The 18,883-nt window shown below is 30.0% G+C and overlaps 7 protein-coding genes across 7 annotated transcripts; 5 read left to right on the forward strand and 2 right to left on the reverse strand.

Moving 5' to 3' along the window:
* Positions 1–2,534: 2,534 nt before the first annotated feature.
* GO595_008214 (proteasome subunit beta type-2) lies at positions 2,535–3,110 on the forward strand (the record flags this gene model as incomplete). Its single annotated transcript, XM_067921764.1, has 1 exon — positions 2,535–3,110. The coding sequence occupies one exon, from the start codon at positions 2,535–2,537 to the stop codon at positions 3,108–3,110; it is 576 nt and encodes a 191-aa protein (XP_067771610.1).
* Positions 3,111–4,497: 1,387 nt separating this feature from the next.
* On the reverse strand, positions 4,498–4,803 carry GO595_008215 (uncharacterized protein; the record flags this gene model as incomplete). Its single annotated transcript, XM_067921765.1, has 1 exon — positions 4,498–4,803. One exon carries the CDS (start codon positions 4,801–4,803, stop codon positions 4,498–4,500), a length of 306 nt encoding a protein of 101 aa, XP_067771611.1.
* Positions 4,804–5,465: 662 nt separating this feature from the next.
* GO595_008216 (ribosome maturation protein SBDS) lies at positions 5,466–6,308 on the reverse strand (the record flags this gene model as incomplete). The annotated part of the gene is made up of 1 exon (XM_067921766.1): positions 5,466–6,308. The coding sequence occupies one exon, from the start codon at positions 6,306–6,308 to the stop codon at positions 5,466–5,468; it is 843 nt and encodes a 280-aa protein (XP_067771612.1).
* Positions 6,309–7,567: 1,259 nt separating this feature from the next.
* GO595_008217 (uncharacterized protein) lies at positions 7,568–8,017 on the forward strand (the record flags this gene model as incomplete). Its single annotated transcript, XM_067921767.1, has 1 exon — positions 7,568–8,017. One exon carries the CDS (start codon positions 7,568–7,570, stop codon positions 8,015–8,017), a length of 450 nt encoding a protein of 149 aa, XP_067771613.1.
* Positions 8,018–8,120: 103 nt separating this feature from the next.
* GO595_008218 (notchless protein-like) lies at positions 8,121–9,545 on the forward strand (the record flags this gene model as incomplete). The annotated part of the gene is made up of 1 exon (XM_067921768.1): positions 8,121–9,545. The coding sequence occupies one exon, from the start codon at positions 8,121–8,123 to the stop codon at positions 9,543–9,545; it is 1,425 nt and encodes a 474-aa protein (XP_067771614.1).
* A 153-nt stretch (positions 9,546–9,698) lies between these two features.
* GO595_008219 (Thioredoxin family protein) lies at positions 9,699–11,054 on the forward strand (the record flags this gene model as incomplete). Its single annotated transcript, XM_067921770.1, has 1 exon — positions 9,699–11,054. One exon carries the CDS (start codon positions 9,699–9,701, stop codon positions 11,052–11,054), a length of 1,356 nt encoding a protein of 451 aa, XP_067771615.1.
* Positions 11,055–11,862: 808 nt separating this feature from the next.
* GO595_008220 (putative internalin) lies at positions 11,863–13,665 on the forward strand (the record flags this gene model as incomplete). The annotated part of the gene is made up of 1 exon (XM_067921771.1): positions 11,863–13,665. The coding sequence occupies one exon, from the start codon at positions 11,863–11,865 to the stop codon at positions 13,663–13,665; it is 1,803 nt and encodes a 600-aa protein (XP_067771616.1).
* Between the last annotated feature and the right edge of the window lie 5,218 nt (positions 13,666–18,883).

Genomic DNA, 18,883 nt, shown 5'->3' on the forward strand with positions numbered 1-18,883 from the left:
ACCTCGTGATCATTCCCGACCGCATTATATACCTACCATTGAAGGGGTCTGAGACCTCCGGAGGTGCCCTTCGGACCCCTCCGGGGGTCGAAGACCCCGGAAATTACCCCAGTGAAAACTAAAGGTCGGGAATGATCACGAGGACCCTAGGGGCCCCGCCCCCGGCGGGGCCCCTAGGGTCCTCGTGATCATTCCCGACCGCATTATATACCTACCTATTACCGATGTGTTTTTCCGACACAGGGATTTTGAACATGAATGATAACGCATTCACTTTGAATTTTAAATTGAATAAAAATTTTTTGCCAAAAAATATTGAAATGAAATAATATTGTATTAGTCTGTTGGAGAAAGAAAAAAAGAATGAACCTCCTTCTTTTCTCGAAGAATTATATATCAGCAAATGTAAAGATACGCAAGAAGAACCTTCACGTGATGAATTTCTAAGGTTTCATGCAAAATTGAATCAAAGGTGTTTAGGAAATTCATGTGTAATTAGAAACCAACATTTGGGTACTTCATCAGCAAACGTGCTTTCAAAACACCTAAGAAACAGAGTAAATTTATTCAAACTAGATTTATATTGTAACCAAATCAAGGATCAAGGATTACAAATTATTTCATATTTAATTCATTTAAATCCATCCATTCGTATTTTTAACATTGGGTGTAACGATTTAACTGATAAATCAGATGTATATTTAGCAGACATTTTAAGTTTTAAAAATCTTAGATCATTACAAATAGGCACCATGAAAAATACAATACATGCCAATAGTCTAACTTCTTCCACATTAGAAACAATTTCCAATCCAATTATTAAAACCAATAATTTATTATCACTTGGTATTAACGGAATTAACTTATCACCAAAAGTATCACAATCAACTGACCGTATCATTTCCAAAATACTTTCTAAGTCTACTTCTTTGAAGATGCTTTCGATGAGTCATTGCGGAATAACATCACAGATATTCCTTAACGTTCTCAAAAGCGGTTTTTCATTCAATTCCACTCTAATTCGACTTGACGTTTCCGATAACAATTTAAATTCAACGGTAGGCATTAAACTTGGTGAATATCTTCTTAGTAATACCTATAAAGAATCATATAATTCTGATTTTGAGAAGAAAGTTATACAAACCGATGAAATTCCACATATTTTTTATTTAGATTTAAGCAAAAATGATTTTACATTTGACGTTGCGTATACTTTTTCGGACGTATTATTAAAATATCCATATTTAGGATATCTAAACTTAAGTTATAATAACATTGGTGATAACGGTATATGTCAACTTGCGAAATCATTAGAACAAAACCAAACATTAGTTGAGTTACATTTAAGTTCAACTAAAATATCATATAAAGGAGGAACAGCCATTGCTGAATCTCTTAAAAAGAACAAAGTTTTATCTTTGTTAAATATATCAAAGAATAAAATTGGTGATAAAACAGCTTTTGCATTTGCAGAAGCATTAAATATTAATACAACGTTAACAACGTTAAACATTTCTTCATCGATGTTATCGAATGAAGGAGGAATACAATTAGCGAAATCTACTTTAAGTTGTACGTCTTTGATTAATTTAGATATAAGTGATAATTTATTTACTGAAAATTCGGGAAAAACATTCGAAGAAATATTTAGTAAAAATAAAACAATTTTGAAAATTAATATAAATGGAACACAAATAAATCATTTTTGTTGTAATAATATAAATGATATTTGTAATAGGAATTTGTTAATGTTAGAACAAAGGGATAAAAAACCATTAAAAAATCAAATAATAAAAAATAAATTTTTAATGATCGAAATCAAACGAAAAGAAAAAATTTTGAAGAAATTATTATCAATAAAAAATAATTTAGAAAAACAAATTAATGAATTGGATGAATCAATCCAAGGAATAATTAATAATGAAGAAATTAATACAAACATTTTAACGAAACAAATACAAGAGAAAGAACAACAAATTAAAAAGGATAAAGAAGATTTAGAAGATAAAATTAAAAAACACAACGAAAAAATGAAAAATTTCGTCGATAAAAATAATGAAATTGCATTAAAAATTGAAAATCAAAATAAAATTATTAAAGAAACAGAACTAAAAATTAAAGAAAAAAATGAAGAACTAAAAAGAATTAGAGAAGAGTTTCAACAACAAAAAAATGTCCTAATAAAAGAAATGAATGAAATAAATAATGCAACAAAAGAATTGGACAAATTAATAAAAGATAAAAACGCATTAAATGAAATGGAAGAATTGCCACAATTCTTGGAATTTGATGTGAAACCAATAGAAGAAGAAAATAAAAATGTTATAATAGAAGAGAAAATTGAACCTCCAAAACCAAAGAAAAGAAGAATACGACGTCGTATAATCAAGCCAAAGGAAAAATAATTTTGTATGTAAACATGTTTTTCTTGTAAATTTTTTGAGGAAATATTCCTTAGCGACCGTTTAAAATAGATGGACTCAAAAGTGACAGCCATAGTTGGTCAGTTAAGGCGAAATGCCACTTTTTATAATATGCTAAGCGTAGTTGGACTTTGTGGACCAGATTGGGTATTAATTGCAGCCGATTCTTCAGTTTCATCATCAATTATTTGCATGAGCGAAGAATATGATCGTATAGTCGAGGTTGACAAAAGAAATGCTCTTGCTATGGCTGGAGAAACAGGTGACTCCCTTCAATTATCAGAATATATCCAAGGAAATGTAGCACTTTATAAATACCGAAATGGAATTGAACTTAGCACAGAAGCAATGAGTCATTATATCAGAAGCATTATGGCCGAAGCCATTAGAAAGAATCCATACGAAGTTAACATGTTACTTGGCGGTTACGATGGAAAACCATCACTTTATTACATGGATTATCTTGGAACCCTCCAAAAAATTCCATTTGGTGCCCAAGGTTATTGTTCATATTTTGTCCTTTCTGTCTTTGATAAGTACTATAAGCCAGATATGACACTTGATGAAGGTAAAGAATTAATGAAGAAAGCTTTAGATCAGATTAAACAGAGGTTCACAATTGCTCCACATGGTTTTATTGTTAAGCAAATTGATGCGAATGGAATTCAAAAAATCACCATCAATTAAATAAACCTGATTTTTTATTTTTTGTTAAAGATCTGGCGAACGTTAAAGGTAATGAATGATTCCTTAAAGAAAATAACACCAACACCAAAATCAGAAATAAATGACTTCGAAAGGAAAACATTTATGGTGTCTACTCTACGTGGATTAGATTTTCAAAGAGTAACAATAAACGAAATTCCATCACTTGAATCTGCATCAGAATCTGATTTTCCAAAACTATTCATAAAAAAATGTAAAGAATGTTCTAAGATATGCGATTTTACATCCGAGTTATTTGATAAAAATGCAAAAAAATTAAAATCAGATTATCTCATTGAATTTGAAAAAATTTTTTCTAAAATAAGGTTTACTAAAATCATAAATGATAACTTAATTGCAGAATTTGTTAAAATGATTTTAGCAAATATTTCTCGTTCAATATCATCTCTTAAAATTATATCATCAATAGAATGCCCAGATAATGTTCTTGACGTTTCTTGGCCACACCTTAATCTTGTGTACAATGCTGTTAAATCATTATTCTCTTCTAAGCTTTCATCAAAAGTTAATGATAAACCTTTATTTTCATCATTAATACTTAACATGTGCTCAAGTGATCAACGTGAGCGCCAGTCTTCAAATGAAGCTCTTACTCTCATTTTTAACAAACTTAATACAGAACTCAAATCATATATAATTACAAACACAATAAACAAAATCAAGCTTGGTAATTCTAGTGCCGAACTTCTTAATTTTATTTATGATATTATTCCAGAAATCAAGAAAAACAATGAGAAAAACTTTGAAAACACATTTTCAACCGTTATTTCACTTCACAATTCACCCCAATACATGAAATTTTCAAACAATTTAACTCAATGCATTACTCGATTTATACGTGTTGATAATACACTTCTCAATCAAGCAATTTTATATATTGTTCATCATTGGCCAACATATTGTATTAAAAAGCAAGTTATTTTTATTTCTGAACTTGAAATCATTATGCAAAATTTTGCAGAAGATCCAATTATTGAATCCATTGCGAAACCACTTTATACTAAAATGTCCGAATTAATCATTGATCCTTCTGTAAACGTAGCAGAAGCAACATTTAGTTTTTTGCTTGGACAAGGAAACGAAGCAAGTTTAATAGAGAACATCGAAATTGCAATAAAAATTTTAGTTCCGCCATTAGTTACATGTTTAAAACAACATTGGAATATATTTATACGTGATGATGCACGCGTCGTTTTGGATTTGTTGGCAAAAGTTTGCCCGAAAATTTATGAAAATGAAATAAAAATCATGTCGAAAGAGAAAAAAGAAAAAAGCGCAAAAAGAAAGAAAAATTGGGTTTTAGTAATAGAAAAGGCGAAAGGAAAGAAAAAATAAAGTAAATATAAAATTATGTTGTCTTTTTGAGATGGAGAACAGAGGCTGAGAGAGGTAAAAGAACAACTTCATTATCGCGAAAAACTAAAATACATTCTTTTTGACTATCATTAGGCGTTTTCCAGTTTCCTTTAAAATTGACTGTTTCCCCATTTTCAAGAACGTGTTCTACAATTCCATAATTTGGATTTTCTTCATCATGAACTAGGGTTCTAGAAACTGTTGAATTTGCAATTGATTGAGGACAGAAATTGTATTGGATTCGAATATATTCGTTATCGCCACTCGCAACACGAAGTGGAAGTTTTTCTCCTTCCATTTGGTTGAGAGCACTTTTTTTCAAGCAGCCGTTTAAAATCACGGCGTGCCCCAAAATTGTTTATAAAAAGTGCCAATAATTCGTTATTTAACGGTTCCATAAGAATGAATGAACCAGAGGAACTTGCATTCATCTCTGAGGATGTAAAAGGAGCTGCTAAAGATGTATTTTTATTTTCTTATTCCAGAGTATTGAATCAACCCTTCGAAATAAAGAATTTCAACAAAATATGATAAATCAATGGTGTTCAACAATTATTGAAGAATGTACAAAAAGACTTTGCGCTCTCAACAAGCCATTTAAGTACATAACTTCTTGTGTTATTATGCAGAAAACAGGCGGAGGTTTACATTTGTCATCTTCAACTTATTGGGATCAAGCAACTGATAATTCTGTTACAGTTCAATACGAGAACCAAACAATGTATGCCATTCTCTCAGTATTTGGCGTTATGATTTAATTTGCTGAATAAATAGAACATGTTGTTTTTTCAATTTTCTATCGTCTTTGTGAAATTCAGCGGTTAATTTATTTTTTTATCATCAATAACTATCACAGCCAATGGAAAAATTTTCTAAATTAATACTTAAGAACTTTATTGGACTAGTTGATCAAATCACAAAAAGTTATTGGAAATCATTTAACTTTATATAATTAATATATTACATTTCATTTTTGTTTTCAGGAGTATCTGTTTCTGTTTTATCACCTTTTGAATCGGTGCCTTCATTTTTCTTTTCATTTGTCGTGTTGACTTTATCTTCTAAATTTTCCATTGTCGCTGGTGAAACATTTAACTCAAGAATGGCAATTCCGACATTTTTGCCGAACTCTTTCACCAAATCTTCTGCAAGAGGTCTCAATGAACCAGGATCTACTTGTGCAATAATTACTGTGATATCATCTTTCTCCTCAACTGATTCAACAATTGGCAGCATTGAAATCATCTTCTCTGCTCCTGATGGTGGAATAAGGAATTTGATGCGGATTCTAGCTCTTGCAATTGGATATCTTTTTTCTTGAAGTGTCTTGATAAGTTTCATTGCTTGAGCTTTTGGCGCTTTTTTAAGGCTGACACTATATCCGATGTCACTCATTGCTCGTTCTATCATTGTGCTGGTTAATGGTCGTTGTGTATTGGTATTGACACATTGTGAAGCCACAATAGATGCTATATCTTTAGTGAGATTGGCTATTCTAATTTTCCTTTCTTTCTCTGCAAGAGTAACTTTTCCTTCTAAAAGAATTATTTTTAAAGCTTCTTCCATATCATCGACTTTTAAAGCTTCAAAAACGGCAGCTTGACTTGCAAGCATACCGCGATCAACGTTAACAAATATAGAATGAGATTGAACAACATTGTCAATATCAGTCTCAAGTCCATCTCTCCATGAAGTTACTTTGTTTGGAATAACAGCTATTTCAAAGTGTTGACCACGTCTATCTAACTTCACCACAGACACATTCGATAAAATTTTTTGGCCAAGAGGCTGAATTAAGGCCATTAAAAATTTTAAAAATTCACTATCTTTGTTCGAACATCAGAAAAATTTTAGAAGATTTCCAAATTTTCGAAGTTGCGATAAATGAAATAAAATTTTAATATCAAATATTGTTATTAAGCTAGCTATCCAAAGACGATGTATGAATATAATATAACTATTATTCAATGATGAAAATTAATTAATTTACATATATTTTTCTTGTTTTTTTTTCTTTTTTTAACACGTAAAAAATTAAGTTTAAGAAGCTGTATGAATGTGAGTTACTGTTTATTTACATTTCAATATTGAATCTTTTTTTATAATTAAATAATATGAGTTAAACAGATTTTTTACTCAAATAATAAAATTTACTGGAAGGCTTTGATAATAATTTAGATTTAAATTAAGAATCAATAATTACATGTATTGTTTTGAAAACATTTCTTCGGCAAATAGGACATTCTTTAGGCACTGGTAATTTGTCATAACATTGCTCACAAACGCAAGCATGACGACAAGGGATAAATATAGTGTCAATCCTATTACTCATACAAATTTTGCATAAAATAACATATTTTTCTGGGCGATCAAATGCTTCTGGTGGAGGGTCTATTTCGCATACATCATCTGTTTGTTTATCTTTTCCCCTTTTGCGCGTGTTTTCTTTCTTTATTGGTTTTCTGCTCATTTCCTTAACGGTCTCTAATACACAAAATTGACAATTGTCTATATGGAAAAGAAACCCTTGTTATCATTTGATATTGCACTTGATGGGACAATGCAAAACATAAAAGGTGACATTGATGGGAAACTTCCTGACAAAACAGTTATGAATAGGTTGTTGTTCGCAGCAAATAAATTATTGACTAATGAAGAAGTATCCTCAATAACAATACACACAGATAAATATGTACTTAGAATATCAGCAGCAGGAGCCAATTTTTCATGCATTGTAACGAGATTGTAATAAAAATTTTTATGATTAATCCTTTTCTTGGACTTTCAATCGAACCTTATCAAGAGTGTACAATAATTTGCAAATGAGGGTGTGCACAGTTTCCCAATGTATATAATTTTATTTATAATTAATAAATTAATGATAATTCATAAGGTAAAAATTTGATATTTTTTGCATAAATTAAAACAAATTCTCTTTGTGGATATTAGCTTTGTGTAACAGTTCCGTGAATACTAATAAATGTAAGAGTTGACTATTCTAAAAATTTTACAAAACAAAAAAGACAAAAAGTGACGGTTTTAAAGAAACATTTTTCCAAAGAATGGAAGCATTTAGCTCAGATTCTAGCGATCTTTCTGAATTCGAAGATTTCCACCCAGAGGATTTTTCTGCAGAACTTGATAGACCTACACCAACAAGAGGTGGAATCAGATTACCTCCACCAAAAAAGAAATCAGTAGCTCCTCCACCCCCACCTCCTATTGAAGTTATTCCTCCAAGTATTGCCAAAACCGTGTTAGAAGCTGAAAAAGAAGAGGATCAAGTAATTTCTGTTGATTTTGACACATTCAGAGAAGAAGGCGAAGATCTTGCACAAAAGAATGCAATGATTAAAGATAAGTCACAATACAAAGGTGTAGGTTATCAAAGAGCTAAGTCACAACTAACATATCTTGCACAACTCGATCTTGAAACACGTGGAGCGTATGAACAGCAACTAAAAAACAGCACAAGAGCAAAAGTTGCATCTGCAAAACTATATGGATGGTGAAAAAAAGCTTTTTTTAAATTTTGTTTATCGATAATCGACTTGTGATATGAAATTGATATATTTTTGAACGTTAAAGTCACAGGACCAAGAGCCAAAATTTTACATGAATTTCATCGCCCAACTTGTTAATAATGATGGAACACCAACAGGCCCACAGATTAGTCTTCCTTCTACCACTTCTACAAAAGATTTAACAACTCTTGTAAACCAATTTCTTGAAAATGAGGAACCTACACCATTCTCATTTTATGTAGACGAAGAACAAATTGTTGGGAATCTTGAAAACGTTACAAAAACAACATCAACAGAGAAAGTATTAAAGATTGTTTATCGACCAGAAGCAGTATTTGGCGTTCGTGCTGTTAGTTATTGCTCGGCAACACTTCCAGGACATTCACACACAATCTTATGCATTGCTTTTTCCAATGACGGCACAGATTTGGCAACTGGTGGTGGCGATGGATCTGTAATTTTTTGGGATATCACAACACAATCAATGAGACAACGACTTCCAATTAAAGAAAATAATTGGATTCAATGTATTGAATGGCATCAAATGTGCAAAATTCTCGCAATTGCAGGTACAGATGGATATATCAGAATAATCGAAAAAAATCCAGAAACAGGAAACTTTTCACTCAAAAACGAATTCAAAGTTTCCAACTCACCGATTTATGCTATACAATGGGAACCATTTCATCTTCAAAACACACAATATCCACGAATAGCTGCATCAACAAAAAATGGTGAAGTAGCTATTTGGTGTTCACAAACAGGAAGGAGGCTTATTGCTTTTTCTGGGCATTCTGGTTTTGTTATGGGACTTGCTTGGGGCGTTGATGGAATTCTTTATTCTTCATCTCATGACCGAACCCTCAAAGCATGGGACACAAAGACTGGCCAAGAGTTAGCGAAGTATAGTCCACGTAGTGGAGCTTGGAGAACTCTTGCTATCTCAACAGCATTTGTATTAAGAACAGGTCCATATGAACTTGGCCATATAAATGGTCCTGATCCCAAAGAAGAAGCTCTTAAAAGGATTGCTGCACATCGTGCGCAAAGCCCTATCGAGTACGTCGCTGTCGGCGGAGAAGATTTCACTGTTTCACTCCTCAGATATGAAAACGGTAATTTCATTGAAATTCAACGGTTAACGGGGCACACCAAAGCCGTTAACCATATTGTTTTTTCACCAAATGGTTATTGGTTAGCTACAGCTTCATTTGATAAGACAGTAAAATTATTCGATGGGAAATCGGGCAAATTTGTTTGCACACTTGGTAAGGGCCGAGGTCGACATACTGGTATGCATTTAGGTCCCGTCTACAGACTTGCATGGTCAGCTGACTCTAGGAAACTAATAAGTGGAAGCTCAGACACTACATTAAAAGTATGGGACATCACAACACAAAAACTTCTCAGAGATTTACCAGGTCATGAAGATGAAGTTTATGGTGTAGATTGGTCACCAACCGGATCACCAGCTGCTTCTGGTGGCAAAGACAAACAAGTCCGACTTTGGAAGTAATAATTATTTGCAGAAAACTCGAAAAAATAAATTCTTTGAAATTCTTTTCAATTTGAAATTTTCTGTGCTTTACAAAACGAACACCATTTTGTGAACAATATTCTGAGCGCATTGAATTTGAGCAGCCGGATAACCGCCGCCAAATTGGATCAGATGTTTTTTGCGCTTGTTCTTCAACTTATAAGTGCATCCGAAACTAACGATTTGTTAACTGGCGTTTCGTTAACGAAATACTTAAAAAAACATGAAAAAACTATTTTATTTGTAACAAATACCAAAGAATCTGACTTAAGTTTTGCTTCAGAAGCAATCCACAGATATGCAGAACAAATTGGCTTTGCTAAGACTTCAGAAGATCAAGTCCCTTCTGAGTTGTGCAAAGATTATCCATGCATAATTCCATTCCAACGTAAAAAGCCATTCAAAACATTTGCTGCTCCAAAAGAACCTGAGCCTTTTGCAAACTGGGTTGCAAATGTTATCAATCCAACATTTTACAAAGTTGTTTCATCATCACAATTAAATCTTCTTCTTGATAATCCTACACCATTATTAATTTCAGTTGACAATCCAGAAATTCAAGAAAGCGCAGATAATTTAACAATAAATATGGTTACAAGTGATCTTCTTCGTCAAAATAACATCAATCTTGAAAAAGGTTATTATATCTACAGACCATCAGACAACACATTTGTACCATACAATGGGTCTTTTGTTGAAGAATCCAAAACAAATTTAATCCACTATAGTTTAATTCCAAAAGATTCCAAAAAACTTGTTGCTGGATATCTTATCAATGAAACAAATAACGATTATTATCAAAGGTTAAATAACATATCATCTAAATATGGCAATCAATTTTTGTTTACAATCATCAAACTTGAAGATTCCAAAGAATTCCTCAAAAACTCAAGACTAACATCAGTTCCATCACCTTATTTCTTTGTAATTAATATGACCGACATGAAATATGAAAGATATCTTCTTACAAACGAAAGTCAGAACTATGTTGAAGACATCGGACACTTTTTGAGTGAAATCACCTCAAAAAGTGTCACCCCGACGGTTATTTCAGAGAACATTACAGAGACATATGGCGACAAAGCGACAATTAAAAACATCAATGCAAACAACTTTAAGGAATATGTTTATGATGATTCACATGATACTGTTGTAGTTTTTACTGCTGAAGATTGTCGGTTTTGTAAGATCTATAATAAGATCTTTTCGAAAATCGCATCATTCTTAAGCAGTACATATGTATATATTTATATGTTCGATACATCTAAAAATGATATACCAAAAGGAGTCCCTGAGCTTGAGAGTTATCCTTACGTCGTAATGTGGCCCGCCGGAAAAAAGGATCAGCCAAATGTCTTCGACAGCTCAAACTTAAGCGATATACTTCTGTTCATTAAGACTTGCGCAACACATAAATTCGAGGAAAAGCCAAAACTGGTGAAGTTTATTGATGAAAAAGTGTCATCTTTTTTCAAAAAAGCTAAATAAATTATATTTTTTAAGATATGTTTCATGATGTAATACAATTGTAAGTAAAATGTGAAATAGAACAAGAAAAGGAAATTTATATTTTGATGGACATCTTTTAGCAAGGACATCTCACTGGCAAAAAGTAAAATATTTCGTGAGTCAACTGAATTTATATGCGTATGTGGTTTTAAAAATTACTTAATGATTCATTTTGTAAATTTAATAAATTTGATGAATCTCAGTTGATAATTATAGTAAAACATGTTAGAAATTTTGTTTATGCAATAAGGTTGAGAGCTGTACTTATTGTGGCACCTGGCTCAATTACCAAATTATATCCGACAAAATTTAAATTAAGATTTTACCGGATACTGCTAAACAAACTTTAAATTTTTACAAAGTCAAAGAGATGGAAAACATGTGTTTTTGAATGTAGTCTTAATAAAGAAAATCAACAGCAATAAGAGTGAGCAGTAACTGTTAGAAGAACTTACTCTTAGAAATAATAGTACCAAAGGTAATGTAAACAGATTCTAATTGTTAAGTATCCATTCATATTCAGAGTGCACTCTTATGCATAAGCTTAAACTTGAATTTATTCCTAAAGTATCTTGAAGTCAAATTGAGTGTTCATATGTTGATCCATGAATTTTCGGAAAAGATAGTAAACGATTGAAACAATTGGTTTTATCACAGTGGTTCTAGTCAACAATAATGTGTTGTCGTTTAGTCCCTAATGTTTCTCGATGAACAAGGACTTGTTCAAATGCCGATAGAAATTTCAGATCACTTTTGATAAAAGCGTCAAAACCTCCGTAAACCGCAGATGGCAAGCAAGGAGAAGACGATCCTATCCTTTGCAAAGAAAGATCTCACCAAAATCCCACCCATCAACACAAAATCAGAGATCAAGATATTGAATCTTTCACATAACCAATTAGCAAACTTTGAAGGATTTAAGCCGATCAAAGGTTTAAAAACACTTTCGGTTGATTTTAATCCAAGGCTTGTGTCCTTCAAGGGAATTCAAATACTGGATGAACTCACCGAATTTTCTTGCAAAATGACTCCTCTCGGTGAAAATCCAAATATTTCCATAATGGCATTAATTCTTTTTGGTAACTCATTAGCCAAAGTCAATGGAGCTCCAGTTACAGCTGCAATGAAAAACCAAGCTGATCTTATTCGACTTTATGCAGTTGATTATCTTGAAGAAGGTTGGATTATCACTAACACATATCCACTAAAAATGATGAATTCTATAACACGAGAGCGCCGAACAATTTACTATGATAAGAACAAAAAACCTGTTGAGATTGATCTTCCAACAATTGATGAAATCATGTCACGTAAAAGTGGCAGCATCAGGAAAACAAAGAAGTATAAGCCAATACCGCCCGAGGAATATAAGCCCGAAGAGGAAGAAGAAGACGAGAAAACGCAAGAATATCGCGAAAAATTCAATCAATTCCACGATGACTATTTGAAAGGTTTAAATAGCCGTTCGACGGTTCTTCCGCCCACCCCGAAGACCGTTAAGCCACAACAAGAAAATTTCAAAGCTACGCTTCGTATGAGCAAAGGCAAAGCTGTAGCAAAGACAAAGCTTTCGCCAACACCAAAAGTTAAAAATAATGAGAAGAGTAGTAAGAATGCTGAATCAAATCAATCCACAAGCGAAATGAAGAAAGCTGAAAGTTCGTCACGTGCATCAATGGAGTCTTCAGACAACGAAGAAATTGTTGTTGACGCTAAAATGCCTGATTCACACTATAACGAATCGACGAAATCAGAAGCAAAAGACAAAACAAACGAAGAACCAAAACACGAACAAATAGAAAAAGAAGAAAATGAAAAAGAAAATTCTTCTGCAGAAGCAAACGTAATTCATGAAGCTGAAATTAAAGAAGAAAGTGAACATGAAGTTAAAGATGACAAACAAAAAGAAGATAAGGAAGAGGGCGAACACGAAAACGAAAACGAAAACGAAGATAATGAACATGAAATTAAAGAAGAAAATGAAAGTGAAGTCGAAAAAGAAGAAATTGAAAACGAAGTCAAAAATTCAGAAACTTCGTCTGACATATTGAATGATTTACACGAAGAAACGATAAATGAACCAATTCTTGCAAATGAAGAAGAAAAAGAAAATTCAGCTACAGAAGAAATAAAAGACGAAAACAAAGAAACACAAAATGATGAAAACGTCGAAATGAAAGAAGAAAAAGAGAATGAAGTTCATGAAGAAAAAGAAAACGAAGAAAAGCAAAGCGAAAAAGAAGATAATGGAAATGAAATTAAAGAAGAAATCAAAGAAGATGAAATTAAAGAAGAAATCAAAGAAGAAAACGAAAAAGAAGAAAAAGATTCTTCTGAAATATTGAATGATTTACACGAGGAACCGTTAAAGGACGACACTTTTGAAGAAAACGCTGAGAATAAACAAGAAGAAATAACAAATGCAAAAGAAAATATAGATGATGATGACGATGATGCATTAAACGATCTTTTAGAAACTATGAGTTTGGGCTCATCAAATGATGGCGATATTGGAACAATCGAAAATACTGAAAACGCTGAACTAGATTCCGATGTTAACGATATTCTGAACGAAATTGGTTCTGAATAAATTGTTTCATAAATTTAGATATCAATAAACATGGAAATGAAATTTCATAAATTAAGTGAATACCATCAATAATTTATTGTGTTTTTCTTTCTCATTGTTATACCAAATGAAAGTGGTCTTATGAAAAATGCATTTTGTTGTTGTGGAAGATGGCAAATTATACTCTGAAAAAGCTAAAATTTCAAAACTTTACTTTATCTATCTGGAAAATTCTCCAAAAAATTTATGGAAGTTCCTTCAGATTTACCATTTTCTTCTGCTCGATTTATTGATACGTACAATTTTAGGAAGTATTATACTAATCATGATGAAGGTGAAAAAACAGGAAGAGTAATTGTATTAAATGAACTTACTTTCCCTGTTTGTATTATTGACATTGATTTTGAGAATCAAGAAGAATCTTACAAAGATAATTTTATATCTCAGCTTTTACCTCTTTTACCAAAAAATACAGTTGTAGTTCAAACAGCACATAAAGGATTACACATTTACTCACAACACAAACTATATTTAAAAACAAATAGATTCATTAAAGTACAAAAGAGTCCAACATTCGACGTTGATTTTTTCATTTCTGGAATAATCGAAAAGAAAAGTTGTTTAGTTTGTCCACCAACACGAGTAATTGATAAAGAAACTGGTGAAGAGTTACAATACAAATTTATTCTTAATGATTTTAATGTTCCTGATCTTCCAAATGTCGATGAAGTAATTCATGCGCTTGAAACAATCACAGACATGACGCCATTAAAGAATTTTATGGATAAACATCGAAACCCACCACCTGTCAAAATTCGAGTTGAGCCATTTTTCGTCAACAAAATTTTTGCCGATGCGATTGTTGATGGAATTTGCGGATTTGATATTGTCGATGATCCCGAATTGGATATAACCAAAGGCGTATCCATTCAATATGTTTTCCAAGCGCTAAATTCGATGATTGATATGCGCAATGTAACGAAAAATGATATCGAAAGATATTACAAACAAATATTTGATAATAATAAAATATCTGACAATTTGCGAAATAATTATAATAAAATTAGAGAAGAATACGCAAACAAAAAAACGAAATGGAATTTCGCTGTAAAAATTTTGAAGTTATATCGAAAAGATTTTTACAAAGGAAAAATTATTCCGCTAACAAAAGCAAAATAAACTGCAGTTGAATATAGTTTTAAATAAAAATTTCACTATAATGTAATAACGTTATCATGTGTTATTCAGATGCATCTATAAATGAGAACATAAAGAAATAAAAGATTTGATTTTTTTTGCACTGTTTATATCGTATTTCCTTTCAAAATCATTTTGTCTTTTGTACAGTCAACATCCATAAATCTCGGTTTGTTTATTATTTTCTTCTGAAACAATCGTGATCTTAAGTTATATTATGATTATTAAAATTTCCATGTTTAATTTGACGCAAATTGATCAAAAACTCCAAAAAAAGTGAAATCTATGTGAAAACTGAGTAGCAAACAAATTTTTATCAGTTGATGATAATTAATTGATTGCAATTTAGGCAAAAAATACTTTAATATTAGTCGAAATGAAAAAAGTGAAGAATAAAGTTCCTTTCTTAAGGTTATGTGAAGTGACATTAATAAAATAACTTTTTGAGTAAGGCCTTCCGTTTTCATTATCAAATGAAACAAAAAATTGCATCAGACAAAATAGATTGTGAGTTTCAACACAATAAATATAGGGAAATAAAGTTTTATCAACGAAGAGAAGTAATAGAATCACTTAAAGTAGAAATTGGTTATCCTCAATTTTTGATTGCAACTTCATCACCTCAATTTTGTGATTCACCACGCAACATAATTCGTGAAGTTATACGAAGGGAGAATTATAGCATATGTTGTGATACAAATTACTTTAAATTATTTGTAAATTTTGAAATTCTTAGCAATTTTCGTAATTTTTCAATTTTTCGGAGTAAGCATAGACAAAAAATCAAACATTTTCATTTTCTTAATATACCACCTGCCAAGTCTGAAAGTTTTAAAGAAAATTTATCACCAAATAATGTCATGTCCCTATTAAAAAATTATATAAATTGTAATAATAAACAACAACTAAAATCAGAAAGTGTCACCACAAATCATAATATTTCAATTGAGCAATTTCGAAATGCCAATATTAGCATTCCGATTTCTTATGATTTTTCGCATCCAATTTCATCATGGAAACTTCCATGTGACGATATTCCGTGTAGCATGTGTAGTAGTAACACGTGTTTATTTGTATTTACATCCAAAAATCGCTTAAAAGTGTTTAAAATTTATAATGGAGCAATCATTGATGAACTCATCAGACCATATGTTTTAACAAGATTAGGTGTTGATTTAGATACAAAAATATTTTGTTCTTATTCGTATTTATATATTAAAACTAAAACGAATGTTTATAAAGTTCATTTATCAGTTATTGAAAAGAATGATTTTCAACCAATTGAAGTCACACAAGAAGAATATAAAAACATTGTAGCAGCAAGTTCAGATGGAACAACGCATTTGCTTTTTCATGAGAATAATACAATTACATTTGTTAATGATAAAATAACAAAAAATTTCAAATTTCCATTTAAAGATATTTTTAAAAAAGATAATAAAGATTTAATATATTTAACTAATGGAATGGTACTATCTGTTATTAACAAAAAAGGAAATACTATTGTTACTTCTTTATTTGATGGAACAAATACAACAAATGATAATACTTTTAAAGATTTAAGTTGCGATATAGAATTAGCAACAATTAATTCATATCATGAGGCTATATTTATTGTAACAAAAGTTAATGATCAATATATAATATCTTCTTATTCTTGTAAAGGTTCTACAAATGTTTTATTAAACGATTCTTATTTTGATCAAAATATTAATGAATCTTTTGATAAAATTTTATTTTATAAAATGCTAAATTTATCTTTTTCACATTCAATTCCTGAAAAATTAACTTTTGAAGATGAGGATCAATTAATAGAATTCACTAAATTAATAATAAAAATTAATCCCAAAAATGATATTTTTAAAGGACTTCTTCTTTATTTAGATTTAAATTTAACAAAAATTCATAGTGAAATAGCAGCAAAAATTATTAAAGAGTTTTTAATAGATTGTTTTCATAAATGTGATAAAAAAATGAAAAATTTGATTTTTGGTGTTATTATAAATAATGTTGATTTATTTTATGAATATCAAACAACTGAATTTATTGATCTCATAAAAGAAATAACATCAAATAACACATATTCTTCTTATTTAGATTGGTTTCTTAGACAATTTTGGCATTCATCACTTTCATCTAAAATAACTATTGATTCCAAATTCATGGAAAATTTATTTGGATCAAATTGGCCAAGTGAATCATCATTAGAAAAATGTTATTTATTTGATTATGTTTTAATTTGTCAAGAAAATTTAATAGATTTAGCTGCAGTAATCATTGAAGAAGATCCAATGGATTTAAATAATTCATTTGTTATTGATAATATATGTACACATATTAAAATGTTATATGAAGAATTTTCTAAATGGTTAAATAATCTTATTCTTTCAAAGAAAGAAATTGATGATGATTCGATTATTTATACATTATTTGTTAATTTTGTTTCGCTTTCTTCTCCTTTACTTTCTTCATATAAAATAGAAAATGATGTAATAAATTTAAATGCACAAAATATAATAAAAATGTTTGAACAAATTGATTTCGATATATATAAATTAGATTTCGTATTCTTTTTGATAAATTTCACTTTTGCTTTATCATATTTAATTCGTGGAGGAGGAATTTATCAATGTGAGTTAGATTATTCATGGTTAATACAAACTAATTATGAAAAGGCTAATATTGATACTAAAATACTTGGATTTAATGGTAATAATTTTAATGATTTAATAAAAAACCAAAAAATTCTTCAATTCATTGAAAATGATTCTGATCAATTAACGAAATATATTCAAACAAAATTTAGAAAATTTAATTTAAAATCAATGAAATGGATCAAAAAAGTTCTAATTTCAGTTGTATTACATCAAACGAATCTTTTTGATTTTTTCCAAAATGAAATTTCTAATGATAATATCACTAAAGAAATGAGAGCTATTTTTTCATGGGTATTAAAAGAAAGTAATTATTTTATACGTATTAAACAAAGTGGTGATGTAACAAATATGAATCAGATCTTAATTAATATTCTTATATTGATTGAACTTAATCCATCTTTAACTGATTATATGACAAATCCAAATCAACAAGAAAACTATTTAAGAAATATTAGTATTTTTATACATAATAATGATCCTAATTTATTTATTCAAGTATTACAAATATTACCAAAACGAATCAAAGGTATAATGCACGGATTCAAAATTATAGAACAAACTATTCAAAACTTAACTAATCAAAATTTTCATTGTTTAGTAATAGATGGAATATTAAAAGTAGAATCATTTCAAAGACTTGATTATTTATTATCATTAAAAGAACTTAATGATAAAGAATTAACAATATTAAAAATATTCACTGAATTTTTGATGGATACAATTAATACTCAAAATACATTTTCAAGTTTAGAAGCGTTATATACTATTCTTGGCACATGTAAAAGTTTACATAATTTAGCAATTGAAATAATGAACAGATTACGAAAATATCTTTCACGAGAAAACAAATCAATATTATATACTATTGTTGGGTTAGCAATAGAAACAAATACAATTTTAGAAGATATATACGATAAAGATAATTTATATTATTTTAAACAAATTAGTTTTCATTTATCAGAAGAAATATATAAGAAATGTGATGCTAAATCAATTCTTGATAAAATATTTAATAATAAACATTGGTCATTATATAAATCTCATATAAAACTTCTTTTTGATATATTAAAGAATCAAACAACATTAAATCCAGAACAATGTTTTCATTATTTGGATGAAATAATGAAAATTGATCCAAAATTAACAGAATGTTATTATATAATGCCTACGTTTACACAATTTATTTATTCATTTCGAAATCTTTTAAATCAAGAATCAGAAATATCGGAAATGACTAAAGCAATGATTTATTCAATTACAAATGAATCTTCAATAAATGAAATTATACTTCTCTTTTCAATTATAGCCGCTGATGGAGCCGAACTTGATGAAATTTTTGGGTTTAGAAATGAAGATGGAAATTGGATAAGTATTGAAGAATTTGA

This window comes from Histomonas meleagridis, assembly GCF_020186115.1.
Source record: "Histomonas meleagridis strain 2922-C6/04-10x chromosome Unknown contig_62, whole genome shotgun sequence".
In the NCBI taxonomy this organism is placed as follows: domain Eukaryota; phylum Parabasalia; order Tritrichomonadida; family Dientamoebidae; genus Histomonas; species Histomonas meleagridis.